This window comes from Phoenix dactylifera, chromosome 9, assembly GCF_051530095.1.
Source record: "Phoenix dactylifera cultivar Ajwa chromosome 9, Ajwa_hap1_PhDact_Kaust_v1.1, whole genome shotgun sequence".
In the NCBI taxonomy this organism is placed as follows: domain Eukaryota; kingdom Viridiplantae; phylum Streptophyta; class Magnoliopsida; order Arecales; family Arecaceae; genus Phoenix; species Phoenix dactylifera.
The window spans coordinates 26167486-26185300 of NC_143198.1; the positions used below are offsets into that span (position 1 = coordinate 26167486).

The window sequence follows — 17815 nt, forward strand, 5'->3', positions numbered from 1 at the left end:
TTGTAATAATAGATTCAAACATTTAGAACATAGTCCATGACAATATCCTCTCAGCATTTATATGGTGAACCTTCCACATTTACACTCCATAGAGAGAGAGATGCTTTTATTCACCATCTGAGGCAAGATAACAACCTGCTACTATTTACATTATCAACTGCAGCTGATCTTTCATGTGTGGTTTATCTCTCCGTTTGGATTACAACCTCGGTCGATAACAGCTTGCTTCACTGTCTGATTCAGATATAAAAACATTGATCCATGCTTACTAGAGTCGAACACATTCTATTTTCCTTTTTCTTTTAATTTTTTTATTTTTAAGGAGAAGGCTTAAATTGCATGATGTGGTTAAGTATCTTGAAAGGTATGCTCCATTCTTAAAATCTTAATGTGGCCCGCCACAAGGATGATGGATATGTAGTGTAAAATGGAAGGAAGCACTCATTCTCCCATTTGTAATGTTTCCAAAAGACAAAAGGGTAACATTAGAGACTCATGTTAATGATGAATTAGGTCTTCTTTCTCCCACTTTATCACCATGATATCCATCATTAAGAATGATATGAGATATCCTCTATATCTCTCTCTCTTGCACGCGCATGCTTTATGCATGCATATGTGCCCGTGTTTACATTTTGTGTTCATGTTTGGAGGAGGGATTAGATAGTGCCACGTTTAGATTTGTCTCCTCAATTTTTTTTCTGGCCATTCCATTTAGATTAAAGTACTCATTGGTGGAATGCAAGAAAAATATTTAGGAGATAAATCTAAAGTGGCCAACATGTCAAGCATTCATTGGTGCCGATTAAGCTATAGTAATAGCATATTCATGCATTATATAAGAGGTCAGAGGTTTGTTTCATCCCAGTTCTTTATAGATAAGCTATTGAAAAAAAAAGAGGCAAGCTTATGTCACTCGTTTTTGTTATTGTATCTTCCTTTTCCCTTTGTTTTACTAATAAAAACCTTGCTTATGCTTATAAACAAAGTTTAAAGACCAACAAGAGCCTCTTGGAGGGTCCAAAGCTAAATCTTGAAGTTTCCTCCCATAAATTACCTTGTTACTAATAACGAGTCTAACATATTTACAATCCTTTTTTTTAAAAAAAATACAAGTTGACACACTTTTCAAGTCTGTAGCATTTTTTCCCCATTTTTTGATTACATATCAATATGCATGACACTGAAAACCTGATTTACCACTCATTTTTGGTTATGAGCTGGTGGGGTACGCGGAGAAGTACTCGTTCTTTAATATAGAGGGACGGTGATCCAAGATCTATTAAAAGAGCTGAAAAGAGAGAGAAGAAATTAAGGAAAAGAAAGGACTAAGCGTTAATTAACGCTAAGCGCTTAGCAAAAATTAGAAGAAAAAAAAAGCCGGACAGGGATGTGAAGAACCCTTAAACTTACGCAGAGAAGTCCGCATTTTTTTCCTCCTCCCAAATTCTCCAAAGTCCTACAATACAGAGGTGCAATTCTCCATGAAACTTTTGAAAGTAAAATAATCAGAGAGTTTAGGCTTAAGCAAGTAATGATGCACAGCGTTCGATGTACAGTGCCCAGGAGGGAAGCAATCCACATCACGGCATTGACAGAATTGATACAAGAATTTTAGCTCGGCAAAGTAGAACCGGCACCTCCTCAACTGCTTTCTATGCAAACGCTGATATTTCTGCTTGTATATTTCTAAGGTTTTAGAAATGTCTACCTCCCTTGGCATGCATTTCTAACTTGATCATGCAGCTATGCCCTTCTTGTGGAATCTATATTGGGAACCATTCAAAACCAATGATCCATACCAATCACTATGACCAGCATCATCGAAATCCTTCCTCACACTTGCTTCGTGCGGTCGAAACATTTGGTAGCACTGCATGCAATTTGCTCTGCACAGTCCAAACCATTTGAATTCTAATCCCTGCGTATTTTATTACGGAAATCACGATAAACAAAATAAACAACATAAATGAGACTCACAGATGGAGGCTTTGTTTGTCCAACATAAATGAAATCACTAAGTCTGCATGCATCGTTCCAGAAGCCTCAATCATTTTGTGAAAAATTGCACCTATTTCTCTGTGTCTAAGAGACTCCCATTCTATCATGGTAGTCTGCTTTAACATATAACAAGTTGATGAAAAGTTGCCTAATGTTCGAATTATCGCATGATAATATACTGTCACAACTCCTTTCCTCCTGCATGGAGTTCATACCAACATATATTTTGAATGAAAGCTATGCTCCCTAGATAAATCTATATCCAGAATTAATGACCCCCTTCAAGCCTTCCTCCACCCCTGCAACTCAGCAAGACAAAAGGCTTTGCTTAGGCACACCTTGGTCTCCATGCTTTTCTTTGGAATAACCAACCACCCTCAATCCTTGGGCAGTTTATGGATACTCTCACCAGTGGCCCCGGGAAGAGATCTTACATTGGAGGTCCTATACTTCGATGGTATATTATTTTCTCAGAAACCAAGCAGTAAGTTATGGATACCAAGTGAATGAAGAACAGAAAATCCATGTCTTGAAACATGCTATCTTATCCTTTTTCTTGATAATCTCCAAATATATTTTTTTAGAATGTACTGAAACGGTTTAACTTTCAGAAAATTATGAAATATATACTTCTTAAATACATTTCTTTCTGCGGTAGGAACATTTAATTTTACAAAATCTCTACAAACATAATATTTATAAATCCTGCCATCTTATTATAACTTTTAAAGTAAAAAAAACATATGAACAGTTCATCAACTTTTTGGTTTTTCCTAAGGTTCTCCTAGGTATTCTGCAGTTCTGATGTGAGTAATGGAATAGCATGCTCAAAATGCATAGGGAAACCTCACTGAAACACAATTCATAGAGAAACCTCCCTCAAATGCACTAAACATAAGCAGTACCAGCATGCATAATGTCATAAATCCCTAAAAAGATTCAGAACTAAATAACCGAAAAATCAACTTGACTAAGATATCATCAAAATTTATAGGCCGGCCATATTGCTGATCTTCTCAAGTTTAGAGATACATAAACATCAGAAAAGTATTAAAGTGAACTCGACTTAGCTCTTGCATGAAACGATGAAAAGTTTTGGCCAAAAACCACTCAGAAATTGGCCATTGAAACGCCAGTGGGGTTCTCTAATATTTGAAGGAAATACTTTTTGAAACAAGAAGGTAACTGAATATGCTCTGAACAGCAGAATGTCCCTGCTTTTTTCCCAGTTCATCTGTCCTGCTATAGAGGCGTTGCAAATCCTACAGCATGCCACCAAAATCAAGGATAAGGTTAGTGGAAATTTCAGCCAGTATTTAAGAATTAAAGACCACAACAGAGTAATATTTTGGTTGGCAGATGGTTCACAATGATAAAATTGTAAAGGAGAGCATAAAAACACTTCTGCATGATTTGACAACCAACCAATTGAAGCATTGTGTTATTCTGAGCAAGTAAATTAACAGTGAAGGTATGCACCATCAATTGCATAAATTAAACACAGAAAGATGACAGCTTTGCCCTTGAATATTAAGGAATTGTCGAGATGAAAAAGGAAGCAGATGGTGATTGTAGTAGCCAATGAGTTATGATGCGAGTTAAGATACCAGGAAAAAGATAATAACTCCAGTTAAGCAAAAAAACTGTTCAAAGAAATGGTCGGAGAAGGCATGACAAGCTCACCAATTGTCAAGAGTCCTTCCACTAATGTTCCTTAACCAAATTATAGTTAAGGGTTACTAGAGCTGGAAAAAGACTGAATATTCCTTGGAGTGCGCTGAAGTTAGAGATCAGGGACAGTTTTTTTTTTTTTTTTCGCTGAGCCTCCCCCCTCTCTTTTCTCTGTGCCTCCCTCCTCTCATATTTCTTAGCCCACCTCACAACCTCGCATCTTTCCCCCTTCCCCCTTCCCCTCCCTCCCTCATTTTTAAGGGTGACAATAGTCTAAAATGGAAAGCCTTAGCAAACTAATATCATTGGAGGAATAAATCAGGAATATTTCGTCCAGGTGTGGTTAGGTAAACCCAAGGGGCTTGTATGCCAAAAATTGTAGGATGGCGGAGATTAATATGCAAATATGAAAGATTGTACAGACTAACATGCAAAAAATCCTGAAAAAAAAATCTCCAACAGAAAAATTGTTGAGGCAAAACATCAAAAAAAGTCCTTTCTGTTGTGAAAATTAACTTTCTCCTCTTTTCTTCACAAATATTTGCTTAATTAAAATTGTGAATCTACCAGAACGAAGACACTAACTCAAGATGATAAATAAAATGGTTCCTAGATTAACAATAGTTATCTCAAATATTATATGCTCACCAATCACTGAAATTAGGAAAAACAGTAGCATCTATATTATTATTGAAGTAATAACCATGAATGGGAAAAGAAATATCAGCACCTAGACCTAGTCTATTAAAGATGTGTATTCATTTACTGATGTGACAAAATGATGTCCAACACAAATATTATCAAGAAACAAGGTTATCAATCCTTTCTGTAGTGAATATGAATTTTCTCTTGTTTACCATCAGTGGGATTTGTTAAAGAAAAAAAATGTATTTTGACAGAAAACAAAGAGTATATAAACTGCAACTATGCTGTTTGACCAAAATCATGAATGAGAGAATACTAGCAACATGGAGCAATTTTACATTTTGATTTGTAAAATACCTTTTTGTTGCATAAATTTTATTTGACCTATTAGCTAGCAAAATCATCCATAAGAAAACACTAGCATCACATGAAGCACTAGCGCATTTTGACTTAACAGATGATTGCCTCAAAGCTACGGCACAAAAAAAATGTCGCTACCATGTGTAATTGAGGCAAGATCAATGTTTTGAAATTTGTTAATTCCCTAGGTAGAGTTTTGGTTTTCGGATAGTTTTGGCCAAAAAAGTCAGAATAAAATTCAAAAAAAAAATTTAAAAAAAAGATTAAGGTAAGTTAATTTCATTTTACTCTTGAATTTTTAGCTATCTAGGATCAGAATTCATATAGTTTGAATGATCAAGGGCCATCCTTCTAAACACTTCATCTATTCAATAGTATCACATTAAAATACATGCGCCTAAAATTATTAGATATAAATGGAATAGAAGATAGACTTTTGCAAGACCCTTTTCCATTTTCCAATAATTCCAAGGGGAGACAATGAAGAGAATATTTAGAGGCTTCTCAGATAAAAATTTGGAATTCCACTCATTCTTGAGCATGGTATTGATGGAACCATGCCCCTTAGAGCATGATTGATGAGTCACAAGAAATAAAGTGATGTGGTATCTCCTTTAGGTATAACTATGACACAAGTTTGTCCAATACCAGACTCCATTATAATGTCAAAGCATTGGATACTTCAAGTGCCTAACCATAAAAGTTATATCAACCTCCTTTAATCAAATATATTAACATTTTTATTGTTTTAGGAACTGATATATAAAAATTGGGGAAGTAAAATCCTATGTAGACATGAAATAACATAATTACTGCTGTATTAGATCAGCAAGATAGATTGGAAATTGTCAATGTATAATATAAGTAAAGAACTTTTTTGAATATAATTTGTTCAAAACCTACTCATAATCAGATTAGCAGGATGTTTAGAGAACAGAGAGGCATTATATTTGCAAGTCCTACCACAAAGGAAAAAGAACCAGTAGTTTCGGCTGGTTTTGATCAAAACCATTGAAACCAGTCGAAACTAGCCAAGACCGCTAAAACTCACAAACTAGTCAATTTCATGTCAGTCTTAGCCAAAACCGATCGATTTTGGACAAGACTTAACACCTTAGGCAACAAACATTACATTCACGCCTAGAATATTTTGATGGAAATCAATGTAACGTGACAATGATAATGGGTAGAAAGAAAATACCTACTAAGTAGAAAGGTTGCCAGTTAGAGGCGCAAGTTGTCTTATCTACTGGCTATCTTATTTCGTGTAACCAGACCTTATACAACAATTGCACCTACCACATCACCATGTTCTAAATTGTCTTGTTTAATGATCAATAACAACAAATTATCTACTTTTGAATTCCTTAAGGGGACAGATCATGCGAACAAATCCATCTGGTGCGGAGGATCATGGTTAAGAGGGATTCACGTTCTTGCTGGAAAAAAAAAGTTGAAATCCTATGCAAAAGGTGGGACAGGCAGGTAAGGCTCAAAGAGAACTTTTGCACATAGATATGAAATCAAAATCAATAATATTCACAAAAAGATTATTCACGGTTAGCAAGGGTGGGGGAAAATGACAAAGAAAAAGAAAGATGCAAGTACATGCTATTAGAAGCGATTTGCAAGACACAAAGAAAAAGAAACTCCCACTTCAGCAAATGACTGTTTAGATATGGTATCAAAGCCAATGGTGTTTGTTGAACGATTAATTACATGTAGCAGAAGCAGGTAAAAGAAGAAGGGAAAGAATTGTAGGATGCAGCTATTGGAAGTTATCAAGTCTCTGGTGGCAGATATATTCACCATTCGGATTCTTTCAATCAAAGCATATTCAGATTCATGTCAGGAATGGTGCAAGCATGGTATGGAAGGATCTTTTGATCAAGAAAAAAATCCCCAACCTTTTTCAATATTAGAATATTAATGTGTTTGCTACAAAGTCTCATACAAACAATATTGTTTTAAAATGGAACATATTAGGAAGAACTCATGCAGTTGAGGAAAGAATTTAACTATTGTAATTCATTCACCATATATCCTTGTACAATTTTGTATGCCTAAGCTGAAGTTTGCCCAGGATTGCAAGAAATTCTGCCACTCATGCATATTGGAAGAGTTGTCGGTTGTCGTAAAGCTAAAGCTCCAGGCAACCATAGTCCTCTAACTTAGGGCCACAGTTGAAACACCTAAATTTACTGCATTAGAGTTGTTTAAATTGGACCATTCCAAGCAAAAGTATAAATCAAGTAAAACCTTCATAGAAAGCGAAAGCTGTACCGGCATTTGATATCATATATACCGCTAAAATCAAGTAAATCTATACACTACATTTCACACAATGATTCTACAGAAACCCAAAGTGCAAAATGCAGGATGCGAGGAACAACAAGGAATTACCTTCTGAGAGCCATGCCCAGTTTCCAGGCTTTAAAGACAGCATTGAAGTGAGCAGTGCAGAAGCAGTAATGCTGTGCAGTGGCATCAAAGACTGCGCACAACCCAACTCCACCGGAAGCCTATAAATACCAACAGAGAAAGTAAGTAAAATCCATAATGGATATTGAAAGTGTCTCGGGATGATATTATATGATGAAAAGAAGCGTAACAGAAAGAAATTCAATAAAAAGATAGCAGAACCTCATTTCTTAGGAATACAAACAGGCCATGAAATACACAAAGAATGGCCATCCCCCTTTAATTGATAGAGATAATAAAAGTCTGAAATCAGAAGCTACTATTTACTTTACAGTAAGAATGATTATAAGAAGAAGGGCGACGGGTTTGATACCAAAGGCTCGTAAACCGAACCACATATAACAAGTTTACCACGTAATAGAAGTAGATAGTCGTGGAGAAAATGGAAATATTAAATGGGAAAACAGGAAGAAAAATAAGTATCAACGGGACAAGGAACGAACACATAAAAAATCAAATAAAGGAACAACATTCAAGAAAAAGAACTAGTGGAAGCATAAAGTTTTAAGCAAAAACGAAATTTTTCTCATGAATATCTAAGAACAACAATTATTACGGAAAGAAAAAGGAACGAACTGCAAAAAAAAAATCGAATAAAGGAACAGCACTCAAGAACAAAACCAATGAATCCAACAACAAAAAGGAAGGCACCCCACAAAAGAAGCATAGATACAAATAAAAAAATAACCTTTTACAGATTTCTCGTGGAAAAACAACATTTTAAACCGCAAAAAGGAAAGAAACCAATAGGAAGAAGAAGGAAAAGAATAAAGACAAAAAAAAAAAAAGCCGGGGAAGATGCGGGGAATACCTGGCAATCGCTAAGGGAAGCCTGCGGCGAGAGAAGCGAGCAAAGGCCGAAGCCGGAGAAGAAGAGGGTGACCTATTGAAACCGGTGAAGAGGCCCGGAGAAGAAGAGCGGAAGGTCAGAAGAGTTCTTCGTGCACCGCCCATGGCGGCCATTGTTTCGCCCTCACCTTCGAGTACTCCCTTCGGAACCCTTGCCCTTGAGCCCCGTTACGCTAGTCCGTGGGGGAGCAAATTATCCAAAATAACCCGCTCGATGGAGACGACTCCTTGGCAATGATATGATGGGATTAATACCGCAAGAACAGTTTAGTTTGAGGTATCCTAGAGAGCAGTATACAGGACTTTTGAAGACAGGCCCTAGGGCACGAGCAAAACTTCGTAGCTGGGCTCCAACCTCCTAGGCCGGTTGGACTTGGGCTTCTCTATACTTTTCACTAGGTAAATGTAAGAGCTATGTCTAAAGTTTTCTTAATTTTTAAACTTGTATTTGTTAGTTCTGACGGTTAAGTTATATGTGATTAGATCCGGGCCAGGGGTCTAAACGGGCCGTGCCTGGCCCGGCCCGCTCAGCAGAAAACCGAAGCCCGGCCCGGCCCCAGGCCCGTCGATTGGCGGGCCGGGCCCGGCACGGTACGAGACGGGCCGTGCCTGGCACGGCCCGTCTCGGGCGCAAACGGGCCGTGCCTGGCACGGCCCGTCTGGAGAGGGGGGGAGAAAATAGCCGTTTCCAACGGCTATTTTGGGATTTTTCCAAAAATGCCCCTCCCAACAGTCCAAAAACAGCTAAATTGAGGGGTATTTTGGGCTAAATTGAGGGGTATTTTGGGTATTTTAATGGAGACAGGCACGGCCCGGGCCCGGTTCAGGCCCATAAGGGCCTGAACCGGGCCTGGCTCGCGGGCCGTGCCCGGCCCAGGCCCTTATGGGCCGTGCCGGGCTGGCCCGCGGGCCGTGCCGTGCTTGGCCCGCGGGCCAAGAAGCGGGCCGTGCCAGCCCAGGCCCTAATGGGCCATGCCGGGCTCGGCCCGCGGGCCAGAAAACCGTGACCCAGCACGGCCCCCTTGAATGGGCCGTGCCTGGCACGGCCCGGTACTGTAGCAAGCGGGCCGTGCCAGGCACGACCCGCTTCGTGCCGGGCCGTGCTGGGCCATGGGCGGCCCGGCCCAGTGCCCAAGTCTATATGTGATCAAGTCGGGTATGCTTAGCTCCCTATCGGGTTGATTGGAAGCAAGTTGGCTCTTCTGAGGTGCACCGAGAATATATACTAATGTACCATGCAATATTAACTTTTGACCCAATAGATTGATTTTGATGAGTACAAAATATTTGAGTATGATACTAATGATTTTGTGAAGTAGTCAATTTATTTTATAGGCAGTTCAGTGAGTTTGAAAGGTCAGAGAAACATGAAAAAGCTTAAAAAAATAAATCTCAAACTTGGAGAAGTATTTGAAGTGTTTCGAAAGCTTTTGTAGTGGACGAGTCGACTCCAAAACCCCAAGAGTCGACCCCAGAAAGCCACTAGTCAAAAACATCAGACAACCATTTTCAGACACTTTAAGAGTCAAGCTCAAGACGTCAAGAGCCGACCCCAGGATTTCACGAGCCGGCCTCAGCACTTCAGGAGCTAGCTTCTCTACGCGTGACAGCTTTAATGGCTAGTTTTTTGCGAGCATAAAAAATACACAACAGCTTCCAATTGCTATTTTCTTCTCTCCAACAGCTAAAAACGGCTCTCCAAGAACTTTTTAAGCTATAATGCTTACCAATTGAATTGGAGAAGAAGATGGATTAAGAATATTGAGTGGATAAGGTAAAGGAAAAGAAATATAAGTGAACACTACTTTTTAAGCTTCAACTTGAAGATCAATCTAAGAAGTGATCATTTAAAGCCTCCTCAAACATTAGAGTGAGCTTCCAAATATCCATAGAGAGAGCTTCAACTACCAATCATTGAATTCCATCACAAGATCAAGAACAAACAAGAAAGGAAAACAAAAAAAGCTGAACTCTGCTCACTCAGATCTCAATTTTCAGAGCAATCAAACTTGAGCTTCAACAGTATCAATCCAACCTTTGTAGAGGTTATTGTGTATGTATTTTTCCATCATTGTTTAGTAAATATTAGAAAATCTCGTGTGGGATTTTGGTGTAGTTGACACCGTGAAAATCAGTAGGCTTGTAAGATTTAGCTGTATCCGTGAAACAGCTGGGTTGCCGTTGATTGCCCTGAAAAATTGACTGGGTTGATTGTGAGCCTAAGTAGAACGATCGGTATAGGTTTTAGTTGATTCTCTGGAAAAAAAAAATCAACTAGATTGATTGTGATCCTGTATAAAACAATCGGGTTGTAATATAGGATAGATATAGTAAAATTTTCAAGAAAAAAAGTCTTGGGGAGTAGACGTAAGTGCAAAGTTGGCGCTGAACCACTATAAATCTTGTGTATTTATATTGCTTGTGTTGCATATATTCACTTTTTGCATATCTACTTATTACTCTTCTGTTGGAATTAATAATCATCTGTTAAGTTTTTTATTCCACTGTATTATTAAAAAGTTTTTGAAAAATCTAATTCACCCTCCTTTTTGGATGTATAGCTGGATAATATTAACCGATGATGAGAATGTGTAAACTTGAGATCTCTCCCAAATAATATTTTAGAGAAACAAATAGGTTCATCTGATAAAATAAGAAACATTTCAACGCCTCCCATTAAAATAAACATTAATGCTGACTAGGTTTTAAAACCAAACTCATGTTCAACTTCCTAGAACCGAGATTGTCGACTAGTTGTGCTCTCCTTAGCTTTTTTTCTCATTTTACTCTTTTTTTTTGAAGAAAATGAGACCCATTGATATTTTCACCGATCCTAATACAAATCCGATACGAGGGAGGTGTGTTAGTAATTTTTTATTCAAGCCCTAGACTAGCTCCTTCTCCTACCAACAGGGGCCACCTCCTTTTTATGCATGAATCTCCTTATATCTCCTCTCTTGGACACCAAACTTCTAGCAATCGTTTAATTGTCTCTCCATCAAAAGAGAGACTATTGAACTAAATGTCAACAAAATCGTAGTATTGTTGCATTTGCATAAGTCTTATATATACCATAAGGTAATAGCTTTAGTGTTCATAGGTCACAACTAGTACAGCTGCCATGTGGTGATGCATCTTGGCCCATCCAAATCAAATATTCAGACAAGATTGTCCAACCATCGACAGAAACAAAGTTGTATCCTACTGCTTAAACAAAATTCATGAATTATGCATCTTGGTCCTCGTAGGCCAACTATTCCGACAACAATGTCCAAGCTTGATCGAAACAAATTTTTTATCCTACTGAAGAAGAAGAAGAAGATGGAGAAGAAGGAGGAGAAGAAGAAACTCAATTTCATCGTAGATACGATATGCACTTAGGCACATAATTAGTTGTGTTTTTGTTTTCCATATCACTTCGGCCCTTTTTGAGGTGGGCTTTGGATTTGGGCCGTCACAAGTATGGGCTTTTCTATGACACAGAGAACTAGAATCCTCAAGTAACCTAGTTTTATAAACATAACATGGATTATTTTTAAAACCATTGCATAAATCAAACACCTTAAGCCATGGATTTCGGTTAGGTTTGGAATCAGAGAGAGGGAGAGAGAGAGATTGCTAGAACTATTTGTTGAATTCATAAAGGCATCACCTCTTTTGCTAAAAAATAAAGCCATCATATCGGTTATGGGAATGGGTTAGGCAAAGCCTGTCCTCTTTCATTAAAATCACGCCCGTTGCATTGCTCACGGCTTGATCATCTACACAATGCTAGCTGCATCCAAATACCTTTCTTAAGGCTTGAGGTTAAAGCAAAATAGAGAAAAGAAATAACTAGTTTAGTAGCCGTTGAGACAGAGGATCAGATACATGGCGTGAGCTTGTAATGGGTGATCCTTGCAAGTAGTTTTTTTATCACACGGAATCCTTGTGGGAATCTGCTGAATATGAGAGATGGATGGGTTCGATTCCTGTTGGTATCGTCCCCGATTCCTTTTGGTATTGTCTCCCGAGTGATGTTATGAGTATAGGATATAAGGTGCGAATTGGTCCCTTCTACTTTTTCTGAAAAAAAAAAAAGAAGAGAAAAAGGTTATAGAAGAAATGGAGTTATCGAAGGTCATAACAAAGATTCCAAGTGGGCCAAAGTTCCGATCAAATTTATGGATCCAAAATAGATAGAACCCCACTCTATGAACCTACATTTTAATGGTGCATTTTGTTGCCATTCCGACCCATAAAATGGCACGTCAACGTCTTGCATGTGAAACCTAGTTAGTATAGAGTGGGGAGAGTTGGGCTATAAAAAAAGAAGAAAATATTCAATTAATTAAACATATAAAATTCGGATCGCGGTCGTCCCTCATTACAAAATAACTAAATAAAATGAAGAAAAGGCACAAACGAAGAGGTCAAATCATTTATTATCCGCGGACCAAGAAGGTCCCCAAATGAGAACAGAAAAAAATAATAATAAGAAAAGGAAAAATAAACGTACGCTCACATGCACCAAGACGGCAAGGCAATGGAAGGAACTCCTCCAAACATTCTTTTTGAATTCATTCCGGCGGGTCTTTCTCCGGTGCCTTCAAATGAAAGGTTTCTGAATTGGATCGTTTTTTTTACTGCTCCCCAGTTTGATGAGATTCTCTAAACTTGTCATGCATTTTTGGACTCTCATGGTGGTGCTCATATGAAATTAGTGTAAGCCCTCTATGTACCCAAAAAAAAAAAAAAAAGCAAAGGAAAAAAAAAAAATTCAAACAGCCTTCCGTTTTCATGAGTTCTGACTTGTGACTTCTAACTGCTCCTGTACGTCTTCCACTGAATGCAACGCCAAGAGGAGTAGAGCTGTTCTGGTTGCAGCGTTGTTTATCTATATATATGTTTATATGTTGTTCTCTTGTCATCGGAGAGGACAAACTTTGTTTAGGTGTGGGCTATTAAACAAGTTGGCATTTTGTCTTTCTCCAATGGTTACCATTGTCCACAGTAACTCCATGGCGGATGCTGGAAAAAATTACGACATTAGTTAACAAACTCAACAAAGTAGCTGGGGGGAGAGCTTCATGTACCTAAATAGTTGCTATAAGAGTTTTCGAGTAAGGTTAATTTAGGGAAGTAATCTTGCTTGGTTCAACTATCCAAGATTATTTGCACTCAAATTAGGTGGTACACTCAAAGCAATGTTATTTTGGTGCTTCCTCGAGTAACATGAGGCCCATCTACCACCACCATAGCTTTATCTTTTTTGCAAATGGTATGAATGGGCCCAGGAGGTCTTGAGGCCTTCCTATAACTGCAGTATATTCATATCCTTTGTACTATGTTTTCTAAAGTTACTTGTTGTATCGAGATTTATTACCTCATTATTAAGCATCATTAACATTATATATACGAACCGTATAGACAGCTACGAGGATAGATGGTTTTGATGGTTTCACTTTTCAGTATTTTTGTTACCTTTGATCATCTCTCTCTCACACACACACACAAACATGCATGCACGCGCACACACATTCATACACGGATATAATTAAGTTGAGTTTTGGAATTTCAAATATGGATCAGCCTAAATTCGAACCTATTTTGCGTTTAAATTCCAAACCAAAATCCAACCAAATAAATTATCAAACTCATTTTCTAGAACCAAAATCTGATTTTGGATCAGTTAGCAGGCAATAACAGTCTCGAGTTTCCTTTTGTACATGCAGCATATATCTATTTTGTGAAACATGCTGCAGTCTCTCTCTCTCTCTCTCTCTCGCACGCACGCACTCTCTCTCTCTCGCACGCACGCACGCATGCTGCATCTATTTGTTTCTGACTTCGATCTTACATATTATAGAGACTTGTTCTTTCTGATGTAATTCATGGTCATTATGATACTAATTCTTATATAGATATTCAGTTCTGGTTTCTCCTTATTCTCTTCTCTTTCCTTTTTCCATGCACCATTGTTATAGTATTGTTACTAGTTATCCAAGACCATTGCATGTGTTTGCTAATGTTAGTGGATCGACGTGACTAACATATCCAAGACTGTATCATCACAGCCATATTTCGCCTATATAACAACAGATGACAGCAATAAGCCAATAACAGCAAAATAATAACGTGATTTTATCTGGACATAACAAATAACAAACTCCAAAAATCAACAAAAAGAAGTGAATTAATTAATTAACTTTTGAGACTCTGACAATGCCATATAAGCTTTTATGGCCATTAAAGGTAGGGTCACTATCTTTGCGGCTAGGTTTTTCATTATTATTAGATCGTAGTAAACTTTGTGAGCGTCATATATGTGCTTCCCGTTACCCAGAGAGGTCGCTATCTTTTTATTTGATTCTTCTTCATCCCATCCTTAATTTTTCTGCTATCTTTTCATCTTCTTCGATATATTCCATTCCTTCCTCTCTTCAATCCATCGCGAACCCATTCACTTCTTCATCATAAAGCATGGCTTCAGATTCCTCTACATTTCTCTCGTCTTTTTCCATGGCAAACATTACCAATCACATTTGTGCAGAACTCGATTCAAAAAATTATTTGCTGTGGTATATGTAATCGATTTAAACCTCTTCTCTTCAGCAATATGCATTATTTTATCTTTGGCTGCCTCTTTCCATTGGCCAATTAAATAACTAGATGTAAAGAACTCTTTCCTGCATGACACTTCCATAAAAGAGGTATATATGTCACAACCACCTAATTTTAAAGATCACTCTGATGCTAATTAAATAGAGCAAGCGATTATATAATACATTAAATTACTTATGGAAACTCTTGGCGTTTTCAATATTATATGTAATATACCAACCCTAGTTAGGATTTGCATCGACCATTCTAACATAGCCTCCGTTGTTTCAAAACTAATTTTTGTACTTCAACTTTAGTAGTAGAATGTTATTAAAATTTCAGCTTGAACCATGGTTCAGCATCATCGATAAATAAAAATTTTTGCTGCTCAACCACGTCCTAGGTTATAGGCATAGCTAGGCTGAAGCCTCGTACGAAAAAACTTCATGATTTCAGCAAGGATTCTCCTTGCGTCCAACTACCTTTTATCATTTTGGTGTCAAACTTTTGGAAGCGCCCCTGACGTTAAAAAGTTCCGCAGGCTAAAAGGCTACTTCTAGGAGGGACTCTGGACCAAGCTCCAAAGCCTCCAATGGAAACGGAAAGAAGAGTGGGGTCGCCAAAATAATAAAAAGTTCTGCAAGATATAAAAATTTTTTTTCCGAAAAAGATTAACTCCATCTCATCAAATATCCAACTCAATCTGATTGAATGGTAAGAATTTTAGCCACAAGGGATGATAAAATGCATCCTGAATTCGATTCAAATATATATAATTTTATATTTTTTTCAAAACTAAAAAAATTAATTTATATATATATATATATTTATAATTTTATCCGATCTGATTTCTCCAATAAATTTTATTTAACTTTATTTATCCCATCCATTTCCGTCGTGTATTCCTTGAAGTATGGAACTAATACAGATAATAGCCTATTCCATCCATATCTGAATAGTTACCATCGGTACCTAGCATACAGATGATAGCCTATCCCATCCATACCTGAATAGTTACTATCCGTGCCTAGCAGTCGGCTTTCTTGCATTGACCCGTTGTTACTTGGTTTGGGACTTGGGAGCTACGCGTTTTGCATAGTTTCTTTGTTCTCTGCCGTTGCCCTGCCATGTCCCTGGAGGAAATAAATGTGGCTGGTGTATGATTCCGGTCTCATGGTGAATAGTGGAACCAATTGATGATTTGAGGGCTTTCTATCAATACTTTAAAAGTCACTTCACAGAACCTCTCATGATAGAATGATGGGCATGAAAGGAAACAAAGGGTTGCAAGCAATAAATTCAGAATATATTTAGCTGGTGCCAGGAATGAATTGAAATGAAAGTTATTCATTTTTATTTTTATTTTAGAGTCCAACTCTTTCTGGTCAAATGTGTCTTTAATGCATTTATATCCAATATCTGCTGGCTTACCTAGGAAGAATGCCATTTCATATTAAATGGAGCAAGTAATAACTCCCCTCTCTTCCCGTTGGAAAAGTTACCCCTCCACACTTCGGAGCTTCAACAGTCATATGGAGGTAGAGGTAAATAATGATTCAACTGTTTGTTTTGTTTGTTACTTCTTATTGGAGGATATGGCTGTGTGGCGGTCGAAGCCGCACGGTGAATCAAGCACACCGTATCAGGCAACGTCGTCCACGGTAAAGTAGACTGTCCAATGGGCGAGCATCAACGCTCGTAGAGCAACCCGCATATAAGCCGTCAAAATATTCACCCGTCCGTATATAAAATTCTATACGAAGAGGACCCCTTTAGGCTCCCTATTATCCACTATTAGGGCTTTAGGGGGCATTTGGTATGAGATAATCATCTTAAGATCAAAAATAATATACAAAAATTATATAGATGCAAGCGATGAAACCATCATTTTTAGTTACATCATAGTGATGATACATGATAGTGATTCCAAATTACTTCTACTCTTCAAATTACCGCTTAACCTAGTGATAGAAAATCCATCTTTAAAGTCGAGTATCCATGATAATCCTACGGTGGTGATTTTGGGATGAAATTTAGGAGCAAAAATGCCCCTCAATCCAATAAAAAAAATAGTATATCAATATACTAATATATTATATCTACATTATATTATATTGATATCATATATATTATATATATATATATGATATATTATTATAATGTTGTCATATTATTCGATTATAATTTTAAATTATAATAGAAAAATATTATTGTACTTTATATAATTTTATAATAATTATTATATAATGACATATTATTATACTGCATATAATTATTATACATATTTATATTATGAAATTATTTAATATATTACTTATATTTTTCTTATTTTCTTAAATAAAATAAATATTAGTATTAAAATAATAGCATATTATTATAAAATAAAAATATTAATTATATGATAATAACTAATGTAATTTTATACAATTAATAATTTATAGGATTAATAAATATATTTTTATGGAACATATTAATAACTATTTAATAATTTATTAAAATATATTTTATATGATGAATAAATATATTTTTGTAAAATATATTATGGATAGTTTTGGTATTATATAGTCAGTGATTTTGGATTTTCATGAAATACTAAAAAGTTAACACATGAATACTCAAGAATCTTTAATCACAGAAAAATAGCATACTAAATACGGTGATCTTGGATCATCGAGAATCAGATTACCCCAAAATAAGGATCACCAGTGATCTAAGATCACTATGCTAATCACATTTAGGTTATCAAACGCCATCTTAAAGATCTTCCAAACATTCCTCGACAATAAAAAGGACATCATCGTTCGCATGTATATTTTCTTATAAGTGGGTTTCGATTATGGCTCCTTAGGGATAGCGAAGTAAAGCATCTGCTAAATAGCAGCGAGCAGCGGATTCCATCTCCACTCGTCAGCACTGCCTAATCAGCTCACAGACCACCATGTAAAAAGAGCAATAGAGATCCATGAGAAAGACATGTGGACCTATTTGGACAGTTCCACCTTAAAATGAGTAAACATCCATGCTAGAAAATTATCCTCTACCCTTAAAATCTATTTTTTGTTTTGGTAACAACCCTTAAAATCCATTTTGTTAATAATTACCCTCCCTTGAAACATTGACCGGCTTTGTACCTTTTTTTTATATATGAATATCCTCTTAAATATTCAAATTTGTGTTATACCTTCCTAAAATTAATATTTACATTCATACACTCATAAAACAGTAT

The 17815-nt window shown here is 36.9% G+C and overlaps 1 protein-coding gene across 1 annotated transcript; it reads right to left on the reverse strand.

Moving 5' to 3' along the window:
* Positions 1–1393: 1393 nt before the first annotated feature.
* LOC103715125 (protein NUCLEAR FUSION DEFECTIVE 6, mitochondrial) lies at positions 1394–8224 on the reverse strand. The gene is made up of 3 exons (XM_008802656.5): positions 7970–8224; positions 7081–7199; positions 1394–3263 (listed from the first exon to the last, which is right to left on the reverse strand). The coding sequence occupies exons 1-3, from the start codon at positions 8119–8121 to the stop codon at positions 3244–3246; spliced, it is 291 nt and encodes a 96-aa protein (XP_008800878.1). The 5' UTR covers positions 8122–8224; the 3' UTR covers positions 1394–3243.
* Between the last annotated feature and the right edge of the window lie 9591 nt (positions 8225–17815).